Raw genomic sequence first — 24,312 nt, 5'->3', positions numbered from 1 at the left:
AAAATCATGTGGCAATAGCATTCCCTGAGCTTTGACTGCAACTGCATTGATTTTAAAGTGTTCTTGATATAAACTCTTAGGAAGTATAGCTACAGAAAAGAGTGAGCGAGGATCACTATCTTAATTAGAGACTGTGTATTATATTACGTGCATGAGAGGATTCAAATGGAGAAGTAGCCTAAAGAGGTTCCTTTGGAATTGAGCTAAATAAAATGAGAGGATTGGACGTGGCTCTGGCCTCTTCTAACTCATCAAGAGGGGAAAATAAATCGAGAATGTAAATTCCAGAGAATGTAGAGGGGCATATTAATGATAAAGATGTAATTGTGGTAACTTTTAATTATATACTAGGCTAGACAGAGGAAAAATTTTTGAGATGAAAAGGGAGAGGTTTGTTTGCAATGCATTTGCCATTATTTTCTAAAATGATCTGTTGCAGCTCTTAGAGAGGAGGCGTGCACCCCTTAAATAAAAATAGAAAATACTGGATATAGATGTTGCCAGCCTCTGGCGAGAGAAAGAGTCAATAAAACAGATTTTCAGGGGATACTCTGTTATTGTGGTAATGCCACTGGCCAAGTTATCCAGAGGCCCAGGTTAATGTTGTGGGGTCATAGACTCAAATCCCACCATGGCAACTGCTGAAACTTGAGTTAAATGGGAAAGTTAATCTTAGTAGTGACCATGATCGCTATCATCAATTGACATATAAATCCATGCAGTTCACCAATGTCCTTAGGCAAGTTTATCTGCCATCCTTCCCAAGTCTGGCCTAAATGTGACTCAGCACCCTCAGTAATGTGGTTAACTCTTAATTGTGTTCAAGGGCAATTTGAGTTGGGCAACAAATGCTGACCCTCTCAAATCACCCAGTTTCCATGAAAGAATCAGGAGAAAATCCGATCTCATGGATCATCACCCTGAAACGACTCAGTTTCTCCCTTCACAGAGGCTGCCAGAACTGCTGAGTGTGTCCATCATTTTCAAGGTTTATTTCAGATTTCCAGTACCCACAGTTCTTTTTCTTTTGCAGTAATTGCCCTATTGAAGTATTTAAACAGAGCCACTCAGATGAGTTGAAAGGGTGAGAGTATCTGAGAAGCAGCGACCACCATATAATCAAGTCAGTGTATGAATAGAAGAGGGAACTGTTGAACACAAGGAGTTTGACTGGAGAATCATTACTTTTCAATTTGCTATAAATTACTTTGCCCAGATAAAATATATGGGGAAGGAGTTGCCAAGTATGGCCGTAACCTATCATAGATAACAGAAACATTCTAACAGGAAATAGAAAATGCCAAAATCTGGCACATTCCAATCGAGGGGAAAAGAAGAACAGGACCAAATTTTAAACTTGAAACAATAAAAAAAATTCAATTTAGCCAGTCCAAATATAGGGAATATCTCAGAAAACTGCAGGAAATTAGATTAAAAAGATAGAAGGGGACATTGAGAGAAGCAGCTGACTAGCAGGAGGTTGAGGACGATAGACAAGGGGTATTTTTCTGACTAAGCTCGTGTTCAGTGAGATTCTGCAAGGATCAATGTTGCGCTCTTGCTGTTTGTTTACAATTTAGACATGAATGTAGGAGGTTGGTCAGTAAGTTTGCGAATGGTACAAAAATTGGTGGGGTGGTAAACATGGAGGCTGATAGCCTCAGATTGCAGGAGGATATAAATGCCCTGGTTGGCTGGGCTGATCTGTGGCAAATGGAATTCCATCTGGATAATTGAGGTGATGTGCTTGGGCAGGCCAAACAAGGTAAGGGAATACATGATGAGTGGTAGGGAAGCACCAAGCATCAGAGGGATCTTGGTCTGCATGTCCCATTAGTCCCTTCAGTAGTGAGATAAGTAGATGAAGTGGTTAAGAAGTCATAATGGATACTTGCCTTTGCTAGTCAAAGCATTGAGTTTAAGAACAGGGAGATTATGCTGGTACTATATAAAATGTTAGTTAGGCCACAGCTAGAGCATTGTTTGCAGTTTTGGAATTTACATTCCAGGATGGGGTCCAGAGCAGATTTACCACGACATTGCCTGGGCTGGAGAGTTTTGGTTGTGAAGAGAAATTGGACAGACTGGGGTTGTTTTCCTTGGGCAAGACGAGGCAGTATGTGATTGTGATGTATAAAATTGAGACATGGATAGGGTAGACAGGCAGAAACATTTCCCCTTGGTGGAGGGATCAGTGACGAGGGAACACAGATCTAAGGTAAGGGGCAGGAGGTTTAGTGGAGATGTGAGGATATTTATTTTTCACCCGGAGGGTGGCGGGATTCTGGTACTTGCCTTCTATAAGGGTAGTAGAGGCAGAAACTGTCAACATTTAAGAAGTATTTAGATGTGCACTTGTGATGCCAAGATATGCAAGGCCTTTGGCCAAGTGCTGGAAAATGGGATTAGCATATTAGTGCTTGCTTTTGTCACGTCCTCAGATGTCACACTCAGGATCATTCTTTCTAGCTGTATTTCTGGCAGGAAAATGTAACAAACCCTTTTTTTTTATAGGGACCTGATGATTGGGTTGGTACAAGTCATGTATTAAATAAACCTGTATATTCTTCATGTGTTTTAATCCAATATAAGAACAGTTGACATCTGGAGCTTTCAAACTGTTTATACTAAAAGAAATAACATGATAAAAATCCTCAAATTGCTATTGGAATGGTTTTTGGATGTAGTATATTCTTCAATAATACAATTCAGTGCTTTCTTCCATTAGGATGGCTCAGTTCTGTTTGAATTCAGGTTGTCATGTCACTATTTTCACCATTTTTAAGTAGATGCAGATTGACTGTATGTGAGATGATTATGGATGCATTTGTGTGGGTTTCCCTGCAAATAATTTCCAATTGTACCTAATTGACATACTTACCCAAGGATGAATCCAGCACAGGGAGGAGGTCACCATGAGGCATGGGCAGTGACCTTGAATTAGACAAGTTTCTGATTTTCTCCCTCTGTATTACCAGGGACGTGGAGGATGAAACGGTTGACAAGGACAAGATTTTGCTGCAGAAGGAGGCTGAAGTGAGTATCAGTTTCTAACAGCCAAACGTGCAGAGAGATCAATGAAAACATCCTTATCATGAATATTTTCAGTACTTAAAGCACAGACTCCAACGCACCACCTGGGGGGAAAAAATGTTTTTTTCTGTTTCTGAATAATTTATGCATAACAAAACAGGCAGCACAGCTGAATTCAGTGGGTTTCTTTACTGAGAGCTGCCTTAATTGTTGTTGTCATTGTCATCATCAAACTTAGTCTTTCAGTATGTGACTTTTGCCAGGATATGTACAAAACTGAACAGCTCTATCCAAACCTTGGTAATTGATGGTTGCGCAATGCGCAACTGTTTGGTGGAGGCAGTTGGAAAGGAGTTTGGAGCAGAAATAAGGATCAAAGTGAGCGAGGGGGGAACAGTGTGGTAGCCTGGGAGAGGTGGAACGGAGACAGTGGTCATCGAGGGGAACAGGGAGGGGGCTTTGATAGAAGGGAGAATTGGGTCAGGGTGTTGCAAGGCTAATTGGGGAGGGGTTGCAGAGAAAGGAGTGACCAAGGTGGAGGGAAATAGAGGGAACAAAGGAGAATTAGGGGACTAAGTGGCAGAGGGAAGGAAGTGGAGGGATAGCAGAGGGAGAGGGAAGGAGATGGTAAAGGAAAGGAAAGGGACAAGAATGTGGGTTAGGGAGGGGTTGGGGCAGAGAAGGGAAACATAATGCAAGGAGAAGTGAATTCAGGAGGAAGGAGAGGGAAGAGAATAGAGAAAGAATGAAGAAAATGGAGGGAATGAGAAAGTGGTGAAGGGGGAAAGAAATAGACGAGAAGATAGGTGGTAGTAGGGAAGAAAGAAACAGCGTGAGGAATGAACTTATATAGAGGTGGAGGAGATGGCTAGCAGAAAATGGGAAGGTCAGGGGTGGCAGATCATGTTTACATTTAATGAATCACATTGCTCTCACAGTGTTCGCTGTCTTTGTTCCTCAACATGAATTCTGCTTGAGAAGCTGGTACTGAGTGGCCTTGTTGAAGCTCTAATGTTTGTGTGTTGTCAGTGCACCTACAGTGCAGTTAGGGAAGGATCTCTGGTGTTTGGAGGGATTGTTCAGGTGGCTGCATTCCATGCAAGTTTTCCTTTGTCTGTGATAGAGATTGCATGGTTGGCAGGAGCTGTTGAAGAAGGCTTGGTAAGTTGCTGCAGTGCACCTTGTATATAGTACACGCTGCTGTCACTCAGCATTGGCAGTGGAGGGATTGATTGAATGTTTAAGGTAGAGGATGAGGCAGCAATCAAGCAAGCTACTTTGTCCTGAACTTTGTTGAGCTACTTGAGTGTTAGTCGAGTTGCACTCATTCAGGCAACTGAAAAGTATTCCTTCACATTATTGACTAGGCATAGGCCAGCAGTGAACAGGATTTGTCATGTCAGGAGGTAAATTAAATGCTGTAGAAGTCCCAACCTCTTGACCTGTTCTTGTTGCTGCTGTGTTTTTATGGCTGGTCCAGTTAAGTTTTAGGTTAGTGACAGGATGTTGGCAAGGTTTTCTGTAATGGTAACGCTGTTGAACATGGAGAAATTGTTGGATTCTGACTTGTTGATGGTGACCATCGCATGGCACTTGTATGGTACAGTTGTTATTTATCAACCACTTATCAGCCCAAGATTGAGTGTTGTCCAGGTTCAGAAGAGAGGAGGCAGCAAAAGAGAAGGGGCTGGAAAGCATATGTTGAGTCAAAATTAGGATAGTGGAGCAGAGCTGAGGGATCCTGTGGTCTATACCTGTATCAGTTTCCTCTCATAGTTTAAGTATTTTCCCAAAACATTGCAATTTCATTACATACGCAGCTATTGATGCTGTTTTGATACATTGTGATTTAGAAAAGATGGATATTTGTGAGGTGTTAAAGTCGCGTGATCCCATCCACCAGTGTACCTTAACAATTAGCGTAGCTGGAACATCTAGTAAGTAAAAATTCTGCAAAGTTTGTTAAAAGCACCAATGCTGTCTGCTGCCTATTCAAATAGATATAGTTTGCTTCTCCTAAAAGTATGCAATCCCCTACTTTAAAGTCAGGATTAGAGAGGTTTATCTGTTTCATTTAAAACAATAGGTAAGTTATGCCATTCATGCCATTAAATACTTGATGCATAAATCCCTCCCAAGACTGGGTAGTGACAGTTAAATAAAGTGAGTGCAATTGCAATGCATTATGATAGAACATAACTGCTGACTTTTCACAATGTTCACCTTGAGAGGGTAGAGGAACCCTTGGGGTTTAATAGCCCACCTGAAAGAGAGCAACTTCAGCACTAGTGTCATCTAGAATTTTGTATCCTGTCCTGCAGTGGGATTTGACCTAGGAACTCTGAGCTGGAGGTGACAACACTACCAACTAAATCATAATAGGCATGCAATACTGGAGAGAGAAAGTGAGCTATAATGGTGTAGAGGGAGCAGGTAAATTGTTGTCAATGTCGCTTAATCAGGTTCACTGGTTTTCTGAATCAGGGAAGAAGAATGTCCTCTCGTTGAGCTCTTCAGTTGGTTCCTGCCATCCACTCAAACAGTTACACTCGGAATTAATCCATTGTTTTCTGCGTGCATCCATTCTAATCTAATTACTCCCTGCCCTGAGATGCGCTCATTGCTTGCATGACTTGGCATGTTGCCACGTGATAGTTAGACTTTAGCTGCAAAGCAATTGCGTGTGTATGTGTGTGGCTATGAGGAGTGCTCATATTTATCTAATCACATGCACACAAGCTGTTTACTTCCTTAGGGAGCAAGAGCCTGATGATATTGCAGGGGTACAGTTAAAGCAGATATGAAGATGAAGACTGCGTTCTAACCATCCTAACCCTCTGACCTTCAGTGTGCCTGTGAAATACTTTAAATTGTGATGTTCATTCAGTTAAAAGACTGCAATACGCTGTTTTTCTGGTTCAGTTCATTTTTTCATAACCAGAAATATGTGGGAAGTGTGAATGGGTTTACTGCTGTCCTTTTCATTTCGGAGACCTAGTTCCAATCTGATTCAGACTGATAGGGTGAGTGCTTTTCTCTTAGTGTTTACTGTAAAAGTTTCACGTGAAGTCAACTTGATGACATTGCAAAGCATTTTCTGATGGGTCCGTTCACAAAGAAAAATATCCTTAATTCTGAGCAAATTTACAGACAATCACTGTCTTGCTCAGAGGACAAGCAGAATAGCTTGTGCACTAAATAACGTGGTGCAGAGGGCACATTTGAGATTTAAAATTAGCTACCAGTGTACAATGGGGGTAGTTGGAAGAGTTGTTGGGTGCTGCATGGAGCAACACTATAAATACAGTAGCAATGCTATAAATACATTAGCATGTTTAGTATTTTTGCACAAAGTGACCAGAGTGATACTTCCTGGTGTTGAAGTTGAGATTTTATGTTCTTGTTTCTTTTTTGCAACATGTTCACTAAGAGCTCTGAATGTTGGATGGAAAAAGCAGCATTTATGGGCCTTCAGTTAAGAAAACTGCAATTACACCACCCACATACATAACACACGAGTGCATATGGCCACTTGTAATTAACTTGTGCCTTTTTCCCCTCCTTTTTATGTAAAAAAGTACACGCAATATGTTTTGCACTTGGCAAAACAACAGTTGGTTAAAGAAAATCAAATCCTCCAGAAATCTTTATTTTCGAAGCTATGTTTTTAGTGGAAGACTATGTATTCATTCATTGAAGCGAGTGGATATTGGCATGGCCACAATTGTTTTTATTTTTCCACAATGGAACTCTAATTATGCTTAGCTGACAAATCTAGCAGTTTCGTCTCGTGAAAGGAAAGTAACTAACTGCATTTATATAAGGCGCAGTCTTTAATTTAATTGCTTCACACTGAGGGCCTCAAAGTTGCATCTTTCAGCTGTTGTGAAATGTGCCTTTATCGGCAGAACCACTTTGGATGGACTGGGAGGAAATCAGCTGACAGTCTGCGGCTTCTGGGAAATTCTTGAAAAAACAAACTCTTACTTCCTTTCCTGAGCAGTTCCTGGGTTTTTGGAATAAATGGCCTGTCGTGATGTGCTGGCAGAAAAATTACTGCCATGCAGCATGAATTAGACGATCGCTTAGCTAATTATTTTTAATCCGAATTTCAGCTTCCGATTTTAAGGAGTAGGTTTTTGAGCGGTTTACATAATAGGCAGCATTTTTTTTTTGAGAATGAAGCTTTACTTTTAGGTGGCAAACTGACAATCTATCCCTTTATAGTTTTCTACTCTGAGCAACAGCTGTTGCTCTGTGTGCAAGCTAAAAGAAAAAGGAAACATTGGCCCAATTTGTACTGCCTTTGCTTATTTCTGTGTTGAATGTGGCCTGTACTCATGCAGATCACATCACTACCAGTGAGATTGTGTGCACTTTAAAAAGTTTTAGTGACCATGGAAGGCAACCTTGAGATGCTGTGGCTGATAAGATGGCGCAACTTGATAGAAACTTAAAGCATCCACTCTATAAACCAACCATTAAAAGGGAGGTTTTAATTCACCAAATGCTTAACTTGGTAAAGTAGGGTACATTAGTGCTTTAAAAAGCAAACCGTGTACTAATTTGGAATCCAGCATCAAAATAAAAAGCAGGAATGAGCACACCAAGGTTATTAACAGTGAGATGAGAATTGAAAAGAAAAGAGATGGAGGGAAGGCAATGGCCTAATTGTATTATCGCTGGGCTGTTAATCCAGAGACCCAGATAACGTTCTGGGGACCCAGATTAAAATCCTGCCGTGGCAGATGGTGGAATTTGAATTCAGTAAATATTTGGAATTAAGAGTCTAATGATGATCATAAATCCATTGCCAATTGTCAGGAAAAACACATCTGGTTCACTGATGACCTTTAGGGAAGGAAACTGCTATCTTAACCTGGTCTGGCCTATATGTGACTCCAGAACCACAGCAATCTTAACTGCACTCTGGGCAATTAGGGATGGAAAATAAATGCTGCCTAGCCAGTGACTCCCTCATACCATGAATGAATCCGAGGAAAAAAGCTTGAATCCGTTTCGGGTCTTGTGCAGGACTTGATTTATCTGATAATCTCCCTCTACACAAAATCTGCCAAACTTCTGCAGTAATGACATGGATTGCAATGTAGACACTCAATGCAACCATCCCGAGAATAGAACTGTACAATCTTCTATCACAGGAGACAGCCATTCAGCCCATCATGTGATGGCATACTGACAAGGAACAAGAGCAAGCCACTTGGACCTCAAAGCCTGCTCTGTCATTCAATGGAATCATGGCTGATTTTAATCTCAACTGTACGTTCTTGTATATCCCCAAGAATTTTTCATCTCCTTGGTAAACAAGAATCTGTCAAAAATGTTTAAAGACACTGCGCCTGTTGCCTTTTGAGGAAGGCAAGTTAAAAGACTTAACACTCAGAAAACATTGAAACCCTCATTGAAAAAGGCCATCAAATGTAGGCCTACAACTCCACTTCTCGTTATCTATAACTTCTGTTATGGGTAGGTGCCATGTTGGGTGACTCTAAGTTTTCACTGTATTCTTCATGTAAAAGTACATATGATAAATTTCTACTCTGTTCTATACTTTTTCGTAACATCTCAGAAAACTACCCCTCCTCAAATATATATTCAGCTGCTTTTAAAAAGTTGCCATGGAGTCTGATATCACCATGTTTTCATGTTCAAAATCGGTGTCCTAAGTTTTTTTTAAAAATAAAACTTGTTTCCTTTCTTATAGATTTAAAACAATTAAAATAATGACCTATCATTACTGATTCCAATTACCAAAGGAAGTAGTTTCTCTATACATGTACAATCAAATGTACAAGGATGCTACCAGAAATGTGAAATTAAATGTCTCTTCTCCTGACCAGCTGAGGCATTTTAAATTGTGAAAAGTTTTTTATAAAATAGGCACCGTGAATATTATTTGTGATCTGCAAGGTGAGAGGTGATCAAAGTAAAATTGTTAACTGAAAATCATTTGAGAACGCAAAAGAAAATTTCACCAGTGTTGTACAACAGGAAGTTACAGGAATGGTGGGCTGTGGAGGCAAAGTGAGGCCATGGAGGAATTGAAAACCAGGATTTGATCTTAAACATTGCCAGGATTCGATGAAGGTTGGTGACGACAGGGATGAAGGATAAACTTGACTTATTGTGTGGGTAACTTGGTGGCACAGTTTATGTGCAATAAAAATTGGGATATTGGCCTAGAGAGCATTGGAATAGTCAATTTTTGAGATAAAGCAAAGTTCCGATAGGAATTGAGCCAAAATGGAAGTAAGCGCAGAGCCAGACACTATTACGTAATTGGAAGAAAACAGGCATTTTGTTGGAAAATCATCAGTACTCAAAGACAGCACAACATTTACAAAAGAATTGATTCTATATGAGGCAATCTAACAGGAAGAAGGATGCAGTCAGTGACTTGTTAGTAGTCAGATAATGGGAACTGCAGATGCTAGAGAATCCAAGATAACAAAGTGTGAAGCTGGATGAACACAGCAGGCCAAGCAGCATCTCAGGAGCACAAAAGCTGACGTTTCGAGCCTAGACCCGAAATGTCAGCTTTTGTGCTCTTGAGATGCTGCTTGGCCTGCTGTGTTCATCCAGCTCCATGACTTGTTAGTAGTGTTTATTTAGAAAACATTGCTTACCTGGTGTCCACTGCAGGATGAATAGAAATGTGACAAGTTAGAGACAGTTGAAGAGGTCAAGGGAGACGGTAAGGTAGAGTTGGTGACCAAGAAAGTACTGAAATTACGAAGATGTAACGCTGCAGGGAAGATTAGTTATGTTCCATTCACTGGTAATTATCAAGTAACCATCAAAGAAAATGAACAGTTTCTGGTAAACAGATTTTATAGCTTATACCCTTACTGGCACAACATTCACAAAAGAGGAGGAAAACAACAACAAACTGCCATTCCTCGATGTCACAGGAGAGGGAACAGTCAATGGGGAACTTCAAACCAGCGTCTACAGGAAAACAACACATACGAACCAAATACTGAACTACAGGAGCAACCATCCCAACACCCACAAACAAAGCTGCATTAGAACATTATTCCAACGAGCCACCATACACTGCAGCACAGAGGAACTACAAACAGCAGAAGAAAATCACCTATACAACGTATTCAGAAAGAATGGGTGCCCTATGAACACAGTCCGCTGATTTCTCAGCAATAAACCCAAACAAACAGACAAAACAGGCTCAGAAACCATAACCACTCTCCCCTACATCAAAGACATTTCGGAAATGACTGCCAGACTACTCTGACATCTTGGCATCAGGGTAGCCCACAAACCCACTAACACACTAAAACAGCAGCTAACGAACTTAAAAGACCCTATACAGACAACAAATAAAACGAACGTCATCTACAAAATACCCTGCAAGAACTGTGACAAACACTACATTGGACAAACAGTCAGAAAGCTAGCCACCAGGATACATGAACATCAACTAGCCACAAAACGACATGACCCACTATCACTCGTATCCTTACATACAGATGAGGAAGGACACCACTTTGGGATGACACATCCATCCTAGGACAAGCCAAACAGAGACACGCACGAGAATTCCTAGAATCATGGCATTCCAACCGGAATTCCATCAACAAACACGTTGACTTGGAGCCCATCTACCACACTCTCAGAAAAAGAACAGGGAAATGATGACATCAACACAGGAAATGACATCAGCCCAAGGAAACCTAAACACACAAATAGAAAGCGGGACATAACACCAGCGCTTCATCGGAGGCTCACTGATGATGTTACCAAGAATGGTGACGAAACGTCTGAAAACGAACCTTCCAGCTCAGCGAGTGAACTCACATCCAGAAACTCAACCTGAGCTACAAATCTTCTCAAAACTCGCTAGATTTTATAGCACATAGAGCAAACTTGAGAGGCTGCTTTGTTTCTATCATTCAATTAGACCATGGCTGATCTGAACCTTCATTTCATTTAGCAGCTGCATGTTTCTTGATACAATTCCTGAAGCAGAATATAGAGTAACAGCTGCTTGTCTGATGTATGGATTGTGACCAAGATCCTGTCACAAGTTGAATGATGAAAAGAGTGAGGGAAATGGACAAGTGCCTCTGACATTTTATCTCAGTGCTTTCTAATAGGCAAAGTCAAAAGTCACGTGACTCCAGGTTATAGTCCAACAGGTTTATTTGAAATCTCAAGCTTTTAGAGCATTGCGCCTTCGTTAGGTGAAATATAGGCATGCAGCAAAATCAAATGGGATATAAATGCTGCATCTATTTGCTCTTTCTTAAATGGAGGGTTACTAAGTAGTGATTCACACTAGTCAAAATCAATAACTTTATTTCTTATCATCCTCTTTGACTATTCTGGTCTTCGCACAACTGTTGTATCCTACTCATTGCTGCTCCAGAACTGTGACGTTTGCATGTTCCAGTGTACTAGGTTCAGCATCTTTAAACTCTTCTTAGTCTCCTTGGACACTGCTGTGCACAATCTCCGTTGTTCAGCAACATATGCCTGCTTCCTGAGCTTCACTAATTTCTATTTGCTTATTGCCCTGTGTCAGGATTTTGTACTTTATTTAAAACTTTTCTACTACTGTGTGCTGCACCAGTGTGAGAATAACAGATTTCTGTTCTCATTGCTAGTACAAAGCCAGCAATATGTGCAACGAGATCAAACCTTCCTGCTGAAGATTAATGTTCGGCGGTGTTCCATACCTATTTAAAGATAATTAGCAAGAATCTTGGTTGATTTGTGTGAAAGAAGCCCCTTTTAAGTTAATTCCCTACCTTGGCCTTGTGTTTCAGTGTTTGCAAAATATATTTTGGAGCTAGTTTTCCAAATATTTTTAAACAACAAAGTGCTTGCCCCAGGGTAGCTTCTGAAAAAGGCAAATATCTTTCCAGAATTTGAGGTTTGGGACATGAAAATATTATTTCCACCTTAAAGTCCATGTTAAGTATTGTCCATAGCTTTCATGATGATTAATTCCTGTCACTTTTGTCCAAATGGAAGACCATTACTTATATGGCCTGTGTGATAGTTCTAAATGCAGATACCAGATAATGGTATGACTCCTCAGAAGTTATCCATGTTTCAATTAGTGTAGGAAGCTGTTGCTGAGTATCTTATTCACTTGACGGAACAGAGGGAAGAGAAGAGGTCCTAATTTTAGTTTGTTTCTTTGGTTCTTAATGCTGCAGATCACAATAACTATATAAAGCATCTGTCGAAAAGTGGCTCCATGTGATGCTCGCAGAGGCACATGAAGTGAGAAACTTGTCTTGGATTTGCTTGGGACCTGGGAAATGGAATCTCTGTCATAAATATTCTCAAATGTGCTGAAGTAGAGAATATATTGAACACAGATCAGCTACAGTTGGAATTTTTGTGTTACTTATTAGTTGTTTGTGAATTTGGAGAAATGTACCTTGTCCAGTAATAAATGCCCATGACTTCTATTTTTATATTTTTTCATGGAATATGTGCATCAGTCTCTAAACTGGATTTTTTGCCTACTTTCCTATTTGCCCTTGAGCAGGTAGTGATGAGCTGTCGTCTTCAACCACTGCAGTCCATCTGCTGCAGGCACACTCCAGTGCAACTGGAAAGTGGTTGCCATGATTTAGATTCCATGACAGTGAAGGAACAGCAACAAAGTTCTAGGTCTGCGTGAGATGTGTGGCTTACAAGTGATGGTCGTCTGCTGCGATTGCATCCCTTGTCCTTCTAGGTAGAGGTTGTTGGTTTGGAAGGTGATGTTGAAGGTGCCGTAGTGAATTACTGTCATGCAATTTGTAGATGATCGATACTGCTGTCAGCATACATCTATGGTGGAGGGAGTAAATGTAAGAACATAAATTGGAGCAGGAGTAGGCCATCTGGCCCATCGAATTTTTAAGGTGGTGGTTGGGTGCTTTGCCCTGAATGATGTGGAGCTTTTTAAGTGTTGTTAGATATGCAGTCATTCATGTAAATAGAGACTATTCCATCATACTCCTGACGTGTGCCTTGTAAATAATGGGCCAGCTCTGGGGAGTTAGAACATGAGTTATTCATCTCACAGTTCCCAACTTCTGACCTCCTGTTACCCTTGCACGGTTGATTTAGTAAGAGTTCAGCAGCTCATCTGAAAAAACAAATGACTTAGGAACAATGCATGTTCAACACCATTTTTATTCAATTTTCTTATTGAAACATAACGTATTTGCCTTGCAGACATTTGTGTGATATTAGTCAACGCATTTTAGTGGGCTGTTTGGCTCACAGAAAATATTGCTTATGATGCAGGGAACTTGGCAACTTTGATTAGTTTGAGACTGACTTCCTCTGGTGAGGTGTTATTTTTAGAAAGGTACACTGCAGTCTCTTGCCCTTGTACGCCCTGCTTTACTGCCTCAGGAACATGGAAATTGCAGCAGCCCTTATTACATACCCACATTGGTTTTGATTTGTGGAATGTCTAGGTTTTTATAAATGTTTCCATTGACAGAGCTGCTCTGTAGAGTCTAATGTACTAAACCATGTCCTTTGAAATCAAGTGGAGATTTGAGGATGACTCTACAGGGAGTATTACCTCCCTGAAATTCTACATATTGGAAACATCATAGGATATGCTGATAATGCAGGAGAATATTATTAAAGTAGAAAATCATTGAATGGTGGGAGCAGACGTGGAAGGTTGAATGGCCTGCTCTGACTTAAGCTATTTTTATTTGTACTGGTCTTGTATGACATGGGACTTCAGTGACCTGCTTATAATGTCAAAGAACAAATAGCATACCTAAATATTTGCATTTATGTAATGCTTCTCACATCTTTAAGAATGTGCCAAAGACCTTTACAACTTTTTTGGTGTATTTTGGAAATACAACAATTGTGGAAAATATTTTGACCAATTTTGATGCAGCTAAATCCCACAACCACAATAAGACTAATGACCAGGTTACCTGTGTTTTAAATGTAGGCTGATGGATAAATGGTGGTAAATACATGAAGAATTGAAATGCTTTATGAAGTGGAGTGAAACTGATTTATACTTTCTTCCTCATCCTTGATCTAGACCCCAACCAAAAAAAATGGTGCAAGACTACTTGTCAATTTGTCATTAGTTTAACTTCAGTTATATAGAACATAGACCAAAAGTGCCTCACATTCTACATAGCTATGGAGAAGGAGAGGATTAGGCAAAATGGGAGGATATATAATTGGGGAAGAGGAAACTATGATGCAATTAGACATGAGTTAGGAAGCATGGACTGGGAGCAATTGTTCCATGGTAGGGGAACTATAGACATGTGGAGACTGTTTAAGGAACAGTTGTTGCGAGTGATGAATAAATATGTCCCTCTGAGACAGGCAAGAAGGGGTAAGATAAAGGAACCTTGGATGACGAGAGCGGTGGAGCTTCTTGTGAAAAGGAAGAAGGTAGCTTACATAAGGTGGAGGAAGCTAGGGTCAAGTTCAGCTAGAGAGGATTACACGCAGGCAAGGAAGGAGCTCAAAAATGGTCTGAGGAGAGCCAGGAGGGGGCACGAGAAAGGCTTGGCAGAACGAATTAGGGAAAACACAAAGGCATTTTACACTTATGTGAGGAATAAGAGAATGGTCAAAGAAAGAGTAGGGCCGATCAGGGATAGCATAGGGAACTTGTGTGTGGAGCCTGAGGAGGTAGGGGAAGCCCTAAATGAGTTTTTTGCTTCTGTCTTTACGAAAGAAACAAACTTTGTAGTGAATGAAACCTTTGAAGAGCAGGTGTGCATGCTGGAATGGATAGAGATGGAGGAAGCTGATGTGCTGAAAATCTTGTCAATCTCAACGTTTGACAAGTCGCCAGACCCGGACCAGATTTGTCCTCGGCTGCTTTGGGAAGCGAGAAATGCAATTGCTTCGCCACTTGCGAGGATCTTTGCATCCTCGCTCTCCACTGGAGTCGTACCTGAGGACTGGAGAGAGGGAAATGTAATTCCTCTCTTCAAGAAAGGAAATAGAGAAATCCCCGGCAATTACAGACCAGTAAGTCTCACGTCTGTCGTCTGCAAGGTGTTAGAAAGGATTCTGAGGGATAGGATTTATGACCATCTGGAAGAGCATGGCTTGATCAAATGCAGTCAACACGGCTTTGTGAGGGGCAGGTCATGCCTCACAAACCTTATCGAGTTCTTTGAGGATGTGACTAGAAAAGTTGATGAGGGTCGAGCTGTGGATGTGGTGTATATGGACTTCAGAAAGGCATTTGATAAGGTTCCCCATGGTAGGCTCATTCAAAAGGTCAGGAGGAATGGGATACAGGGGAACTTAGCTGCCTGGATACAGAATTGGCTGGCCAACAGAAGACAGCGAGTGGTAGTAGAAGGAAAATATTCTGCCTGGAAGTCAGTGGTGAGTGGTGTTCCACAGGGCTCTGTCCTTGGGCCTCTACTGTTTGTAATTTTTATTAATGACTTGGATGAGGGGATTGAAGGATGGATCAGCAAGTTTGCAGACGACACAAAGGTTGGAGGTGTTGTTGACAGTATAGAGGGCTGTTGTAGGCTGCAGCGGGACATTGACAGGATGCAGAGATGGGCTGAGAGGTGGCAGATGGAGTTCAACCTGGATAAATGCGAGGTGATGCATTTTGGAAGGTCAAATTTGAAAGCTGAGTACAGGATTAAGGATAGGATTCTTGGCAGTGTGGAGGAACAGTGGGATCTTGGTGTGCAGATACATAGATCCCTTAAAATGGCCACCCAAGTAGACAGGGTTGTTAAGAAAGCATATGGTGTTTTGGCTTTCATTAACAGGGGGATTGAGTTTAAGAGTTGTGAGATCTTGTTGCAGCTCTATAAAACTTTGGTTAGACCACACTTGGAATACTGCGTCCAGTTCTGGTCGCCCTATTATAGGAAAGATGTGGATGCTTTGGCGAGGGTTCAGAGGAGGTTTACCATGATGCTGCCTGGACTGGAGGGCTTATCTTATGAAGAGAGGTTGACTGAGCTCGGACATTTTTCATTGGAGAAAAGGAGAAGGAGAGGGGACCTAATTGAGGTATACAAGATAATGAGAGGCATAGATAGAGTTGATAGCCAGAGACTATTTCCCAGGGCAGAAATGGCTAGCATGAGGGGTCATAGTTTTAAGCTGGTTGGCGGAAAGTATAGAGGGGATGTCAGAGGCGGGTTCTTGACACAGAGAGTTGTGAGAGCATGGAATGCGTTGCCAGCAGCAGTTGTGGAAGCAAGGTCATTGGGGTCATTTAAGAGACTGCTGGACATGCATATGGTCACAGAAATTTGAGGGTGCATACATGAGGATCAATGGTCGGCACAACATTGTGGGCTGAAGGGCCTATTCTGTGCTGTACTGTTCTATGTTCTATAGAACATCGGTGTTTTCTGATTCTGGTAAATCTAAGTTCATTTATGCTGATTTAAAAATGACACTTCCCTGAGGGTTCATGGGTAAGAACTGCATTTATATGCCCCATATTTTATGTTACTTGTGTAATGCATTGCAGCATGAATACTGATGTGTCGCCTGAGTGCACTAAAATACTGAGTTACAAGGACAAAGCATGAAATGGGTTGATTTAATTATTAACACAGTCCTAACCGGGCAGCTGTCCTGTGTGTCTCGTGCATATGTTTCCCTTTTGCAGTGAGTTTTGTTTTTAGATTATGGGGGATGGCGGGATCTTCTTCACTTTGGTGAGTTTTCTGTGGAAACATCATTATCTGTTGTTGAAAATCTTTTGATTCATCCATTTAAAGTGGATCTGGGAAACTAGTACTGTGTTGGGGAATTGGCAATTCTCAAGAGCTGCTGGGATGAATGTTCGGCTGCCCACAAGTTCCTGCCGAATGTTGTTCATGTGATGTGATGTCTTTTGAATTGTGTACAGGTTAGTGATTGTGGGAGGCTAACATTGTGCCATCTGTCCCTTTTGAGTTACAAGCCAGCTGTATCCTAAATGCCATTGTGAATGAAAAGTTGCGAAACAATGACCTGATCATCACTGAGTAAACCATAGCGACCTGGTTAATGCAGAGCCTTCCCATTAGGGACGCCCCCAACAGAAGACAATAGATAAAAACTAATGAAATCCAGGCATGGCCCTATTTAGCAACACTCTTTGCTTTTGCTAAAGGCTTGTTTTTGCAATTTCTGTGATCAATCATTCATATCGAGAATGGTGAATTGCTGTTTGTGTGACTGGAAGCTGGTGTCCAGAGGCAGGGATCAGTGCTGGGTCCCTCATTATTTGTGATATATATAAATTATGTTGATGAGAACGTGGAGGGGCTTGATAAGTAAGTTTGCGGATGATATGAAGATTAGCTAGATAAATAATAGTGAGGAGGAAGATAGTGAGTTTTGAGAAGAATTGTAGCTCAGGTTGAGTTTCTGGATGTGAGTTTGCTTGCTGAGCTGGAAGGTTAGCTTTCAGACATTTCGTCACCATTCTAGGTAACATCATCGGTGCGCCTCCGATGAAGCGCTGGTGTTATGTCCCACTTTCTATTTGTCTGTTTAGGTTTACCTTGGGTTGGTGATATCATTTCCTGTTCTTTTTCTCAGAGGATGGTAGATGGGCTCCAAATCAACAGAGGAATCTTGGTGTGCAGATACATAGATCCCTTAAAATGGCCACAACGATGTGTTGTCCCAATCAAAGTGGTGTCCTTCCTCATCTGTATGTAAGGATACTAGTGACAGTGGGTCATGTCAGAAAGCTAGCCACCAGGATACATGAACGTCAACTAGCCACAAAACGACATGACCCACTATCACTAGTATCCTTACATACAGATGAGGAAGGACACCACTTTGATTGGGACAACACATCCATCCTAGGATAAGCCAAACAGAGACACGCACGAGAATTCCTCAAAGCATAGCATTCCAACCGGAACTCCATCAACAAACACGTTGATTTGGAGCCCATCTACCATCCTCTGAGAAAAAGAACAGGAAATGACATCACCAACACAGGAAATGACATCACCAACCCAAGGTAAACCTAAACAGAAATAGAAAGTGGGACATAACACCAGCGCTTCATCGGAGGCGCACTGATGATGTTACCTAGAATGGTGACGAAATGTCTGAAAACTAACCTTCCAGCCCAGCGAGCACTGAGGAGGAATGTCTTGGATTACAGGAACATACAGTTGGATTAGTCAGATTGTAGATCCCTGGCAGATGGAATGTAACCCTGAAAGGTGAGAGGTGATACGCTTTGGAAGAAATAACAATACAAGGAAAATATTCTGCCTGGAAGTCAGTGGTCAGTGGTCAGTGGTGAGTGGTGTTCCACAGGGCTCTGTCCTTGGGCCTCTACTGTTTGTAATTTTTATTAATGACTTGGATGAGGGGATTGAAGGATGGGTCAGCAAGTTTGCAGACGACACAAAGGTTGGAGGTGTTGTTGACAGTATAGAGGGCTGTTGTAGGCTGCAGCGGGACATTGACAGGATGCAGAGATGGGCTGAGAGGTGGCAGATGGAGTTCAACCTGGATAAATGCGAGGTGATGCATTTTGGAAGGTCAAATTTGAAAGCTGAGTACAGGATTAAGGATAGGATGCTTGGCAGTGTGGAGGAACAGAGGGATCTTGGTGTGCAGATACATAGATCCCTTAAAATGGCCACCCAAGTAGACAGGGTTGTTAAGAAAGCATATGGTGTTTTGGCTTTCATTAACAGGGGGATTGAGTTTAAGAGTTGTGAGATCTTGTTGCAGCTCTATAAAACTTTGGTTAGACCACACTTGGAATACTGCGTCCAGTTCTGGTCGCCCTATTATAGGAAAGATGTGGATGCTTTGGAGAGGGTTCAGAGGAGGTTTACCATGATGCTGCCTGGACTGGAGGGCTTATCTTATGAAGAGAGGTTGACTGAGCTCGGACTTTTTTCATTGGAGAAAAGGAGGAGGAGACGGGACCTAATTGAGGTATACAAGATAATGAGAGGCATAGATAGAGTTGATAGCCAGAGACTATTTCCCAGGGCAGAAATGGCTAGCATGAGGGGTCATAGTTTTAAGCTGGTTGGAGGAAAGTATAGAGGGGATGTCAGAGGCGGGTTCTTTACACAGAGTTGTGAGAGCATGGAATGCGTTGCCAGCAGCAGTTGTGGAAGCAATGTCATTTGGGGTCGTTTAAGAGACTGCTGGACATGCATATGGTCACAGAAATTTGAGGGTGCATACATGAGGATCAATGGTCGGCACAACATTGTGGGCTGAAGGGCCTGTTCTGTGCTGTACTGTTCTATGTTCTGTGTGCTATGTTCTAAGGGAGTACTCAGTGAATGACAGGACACTAGGAAGTGCAGCGAAGCAAAGGGATCTTGGGATGCTTGTCCACTGATCCCTGAAATGCATCAGGTCAGGTTCAAAGGGTGCTTGAGGTGGCACATGGGATACTTGCTTTTATCAGTCATTACGTAGATTATAAGAGCAAAACATTATCTTGGAGCTGTACAGAACTTTGGTCAAGCCACAGCTGGAGTACTGTGTGCATTTCTGGTCACCATACTGAGAAAGAATATGATTGCACTGGAGGGGATGAGAGGAGGTTTACTAGGATGTTGCAAAGGTGAGTATAATTTAACGTAGAACATAGAACAGTGAAACGCAGGAGCAGGCCCTTCAGCCCACCATGTGTGCACTGACCATTATGCCATTCTAAACTAAATGCATATGGTTGATATCCCTCTATTCCCTGCCTATTTGTGAGTCTGTCTAAATGCGTCTTAAATGTTACTGTCTTATCTGTTTCTATCACCTTCCCTGTCAGTGCATTTCAGGCATCAACTTCCCTCTGTAAAAATCTTGTTTGGCACGCCTCCTTTAAACGTTCTCCCTTTCACCTTAAACCTGTGCCCCTCGTATTTGGCATTTCTACCCTTGGAAAAGACTGACTATCCACGTTATATCCATTCCCCTCATAACTTTATATCAGGTCACCTCTCAGCCTCCAATGCTCCAGTGAAAATAATCTAAGTTTTTCCAATCTCCTTATAGCTAATTCACTCCAAGCCAGGCAATGTCCTGATACATCTCTCCAAAGTCTTCACGTTCTTCCTATGGTTTGGCAACCAGAACTGCATACAGTACTCCAAATTTGGCCTGAGGAAAGTTTTCTTACAGGCCCTTCAGGCCACAATGTTGTGCCAAACTTTTACCCAGAACCTAAAGGTCTATCTAACCTCCAGCGCTATCTTACACTATCATCCATATGCCTATCTTGTCTGCAATGCATCTCCTTTAGAACCTTATCTACTTTCAGGGAACTGTGGACATGCATACCAAGATCCATCTGTATATCAATGCTACTCAGGGTTCTGCCATTTACTGTATACTTTCCTGTTGCATTTAATCTCCCAAAATGCATCACCTCACACTTGTCTGAATTGCATTCCATCTGCCATTTCTCTGCCCAGCTTTCCAATTGATCTATATCTTGTATCCTTTGACAACCTTCCTCACTATCCACAACTCCTCCAATTTTTGTGTCATCTGCAAGCTTAATAATCAGACCACCTACACTTTCATTCAGACATCTACTGTGAAGAGAGGCTGAATAGCCTCGGGTTGATTTCTTTAGAAGGTTGAGGGGGGACCTGATTGAGCTGTATAAGATTGAGTGGCATGGACAGTGGATAGAAAGCAGCTTTAGTTGGTTAGTAGCAAGCAGGAATAATTTTTAAAGTGAAAGGCAGGAGCTTTGGAGAGGATTTGAGGAAATTTTTTCATCCAGAGTGTGGGAATCTGGATTGAGCTGTTGATTGGGTAGTTGAGGTGGGAAATGTCAACATTAAAAAGTACTTTGAATGAGCACTTGAAATGTCATAACATGTAAGACTTTGAATTAGGTGCTGGAAAGTGGAATTAGGTAGATCGGTTGGCACAGATTTGATGGACCGAAGGACCTCTTCTGTACTGTGACTTTGACTCTACTCTTCTCTGTTACTCTTTTTTGAAATCCTTTACAACTGAAAGCATTGTCTAGTCTTTAACATACTTGCATTTTGTACAGACATCTAAACTGTCAAATGTCTCCTGTTACTAATTTGAGCCTGGTGATTCTCTGTCTTGATTTGAGTGTGAACTGAGCTTCCAAATTTTCATCCCCTCCCATTTCTGAAGGAATATCCATCCTATGATCTGGCCAATGGCCGACTCTGCTTCTCCACTGGCAAAACTTGCACCTCAAAGTTTGACTTTTCAAATGGTTTTTGCTTAGCATTCTTCCAGTCCAATACTCTCAAAAATGTAATCCCAAGCTTCTGCCTCCATTTTCTCGTATCCTGCCCTCCAGCTACTCATGCTTCTGATAGGCCCTCATTTTAACATTTTTCCGGTACTTCCCATGGCTAATTTGAGGAATCATCAGCAGCAATATATCCTCATGCTAACCCACATTTCTTGTAGTTACTTTTGTTTTTCTAATCATATAATGACAAATGGGCCACATTTATGATGTTGCAAATATTGAAGAATTGTTTCTTAGTGATGAAAGAAGCTCTATATAGGCCAGTATTATGGAAAATACATTGTTAGCAAATCTGGCATCCTGATAGGTTGCTGCCAAACAGAAAATTGCAGATCTGACCTAAGTATAGTTAATGGGTGTCCTGTACTTCACAATGGTCGGAGCTTTCTGTGAAAGGTATTGTGAAAAATCCTTGCCCAGAACAGGTTTCTGTAACTCCAATAGCAAGTGAAGGAGATCCTTGAGGCAACAGGATTGCCTGTGGTGTTCAGCCACAGTGTTGAGGAGGCAATAGATTCACGTTACTTCAAGTGCATTGTTCAGCATGCACATGGGTATAACACTGCATTACAGCTTCAGGGTATACATGATTTGTTCTCTTATCTTTAGGCCAATGACTCTGCAGCTGTATTGAGTTCAGCCAGGTTTTATATCATACCTTTTTCTAGCACACACATCACTCACTACCAACACTCAGTTCTGTACTGTAAATGTACAGTTAAATCATTTATTGCAGGCTTTCTAAAATAGCATTATTCTTTTATTATAACGGTTCCTTCAGCTAAAAATAGACCACTATGTGCTGATGACCTTTGGTGCTGTGGGCTGCTTATATGCTAAAGGACTTTGAAATGTGGGTGGTGATAGAAGAGCAAAGGCATAGGATCAATTTTGCGTAGACACAGTGCGTTAAACTCGTGTTTGGAACTTCTCTTTCCCAAAGGATCGGGGAGGTTCATTCAGACCAATGAGAAACACATCGAAATCTTGCCCTATGCCTGTCTGCTGAACCTGCGTGCAGAAGAAGGCAAGAGCATTTTGGGTTTCTTGCCTCTAATTGTTCTTTGCACTAACACCTAGGATGTTTCTTCAGCTACATTTCAGTATTGCAACCATTACCTGAACGGTAAAGTAATTACCTTATGCCATCTAATGGTATAGGCCGGCTCCTGCTGACTATAGATGTTGTCTGAATGTCTGGAAATAGTGCCGTTACCTCCTGTGGTGATTTTTTTGAAAGATTTCTTCCACATGTGCTCTGCAGGTATATGTCTCTCTCACTTTTCAACCTCAAGCTTTTCTTTACTAACCTCACAGCATAGAAATTCTCTAATGAAGACAAAAACAACTCAAAAATTTGACCCCAGGTGTATGCAGTGATATTCTTGATCTAATTTTCATTTCCACTGATCTCTATTTGAATTGCACAGAATGGCTGCGGTCAGTGATCTGGTCTAGTAATCCCTTGATACCAATATGGACTGTGAATGTACTATTACCCTCATTTTGTGATAGTTCAAGTATTGTTAATGTACTGTCATTTTAAATTATTTTTGGAGTAGGGCACAAGGGGAGAGTACTTCAACTTCAACTTCAGTTTAGTCAGGTTAACGTGGTGTCAGGGCAGTGCAGTCAATACAATACAATACAATAATTGACCTATTATAACACGGAGTTTGTCTCTATAATCAACCTATTATAGATTAAGGCTGTGATTTCCCCAGGGGCTTCTTGCCTGAGTCTAAATCATTTCTCTTATTACATAACGATTCTAATACCAGATGGTGTTTTTTTTTTAAATAAGGATGTGTTCCTCTCTTTTGAGGAACAAATTCTGCAGATGCAGGAATAGCTGTTTCAAAATCAACAGATCCATAAAATCCAAAGCACCAAAAACTATAGCATAAGAAGTGTAAGAATGTGAGGTAGAGGCACAATACACATAAGTAGAATGCAGTTGTTAAGTCTTTGGGGACTAGATGTCTGGATCGAACCTACAGGTACCTGATTAATTTGAAGACCCAAATTTTTACCTGAATTTTGAATTGCAGACTGCAAAAAGTTCTTGGCATATCAGCATTTCTCAGTCCAGCTGTTCAAAGGGATTGTTTAAAGTAGAAAAGGATTAAACGTCATGGAACAAACCCGTGAGGACTTTATTTCCCTTATATTTGCATTACTTTTCCTTCAGTTTTGGTTATGTATGATTTTTACACTAATGTTGCAATCCCATGTGGTGTGAGCTCCTATTTGGCATCTTGCTTGTTTGCGGATGTTTATTGCCTCCTCAGTAGCTTCTGATAATCATTCATTCTTGCTTTTTATTTTATAACTTGAAGCCTATCTAATCTGCCATTTCATCAACAAGAAATATTTTTAATCTGGCCCACTCTGTAATATCAGGCCTGATGAGCCCGCCCATTCCATTTTGTTTTTGTTCTGGCCCTTACAACATGTGATTATTCAGAGAGCTTTTGCTGAGAACTGTTTTTTTTAATTCTTCACTGCTGTACAGGCTTGCCTGCTGAGGACAGAATTAAATATTCTCAGCCAGTGATCTGGAATTTAATTTCATTGAGTGTGTTCAGCAACCCTACGAGAAGGGGGTGGGGATGTGGGAGGTTGGGGGCGATGGGTAGGAATGAGTAGCTCAAGTGATTGGTGGTGCTTGCCACTGGATGGCACAGTACTGTCAGAGTATGAATACTAAGGAAAGCTGGAGGCTGACCAGCACTGAGCAGATTCTCAATGATACTCAGTTATACGCAGACAACAGTTACTATTTCAGTGCAGTGAATTGAACTGTGAGCATCCATTCCATCTGAGTACAGTTTCTAAAATATAGCATGTAAGACTACATTCTTCAAGAAGCTCAGAAATAGCTGTTCTATCAGTGTATTATAATGGCCAAGACTGAGTCTGTTTGCAAGCACAGATGATTTCACTAATGTAGGCATATACGTGTCGCTCAAGATACGTTCAGTTTTCTGGGACCTTTTTCATACAACGGCCAGTTG

At 41.3% G+C, this 24,312-nt stretch overlaps 1 protein-coding gene across 3 annotated transcripts in view; it reads left to right on the top strand.

Annotated features, from left to right (window-relative positions):
• zgc:63587 (uncharacterized protein LOC393431 homolog) overlaps nucleotides 1-24,312 on the top strand; it is a 134,248-nt gene that overhangs the window by 100,870 nt on the left and 9,066 nt on the right. For all 3 annotated transcript variants that reach the window (XM_048556193.1, XM_048556191.1, XM_048556192.2), the window contains one exon: nucleotides 2,979-3,036. In XM_048556193.1, the coding sequence (XP_048412150.1) occupies nucleotides 2,979-3,036 (58 nt within the window). The remainder of the gene's footprint in view (nucleotides 1-2,978; nucleotides 3,037-24,312) is intronic.

Source organism: Stegostoma tigrinum, chromosome 26 (genome assembly GCF_030684315.1).
Source record: "Stegostoma tigrinum isolate sSteTig4 chromosome 26, sSteTig4.hap1, whole genome shotgun sequence".
In the NCBI taxonomy this organism is placed as follows: Eukaryota; Metazoa; Chordata; class Chondrichthyes; order Orectolobiformes; family Stegostomatidae; genus Stegostoma; species Stegostoma tigrinum.
This window is presented reverse-complemented; position numbering and strand designations above follow the sequence as displayed.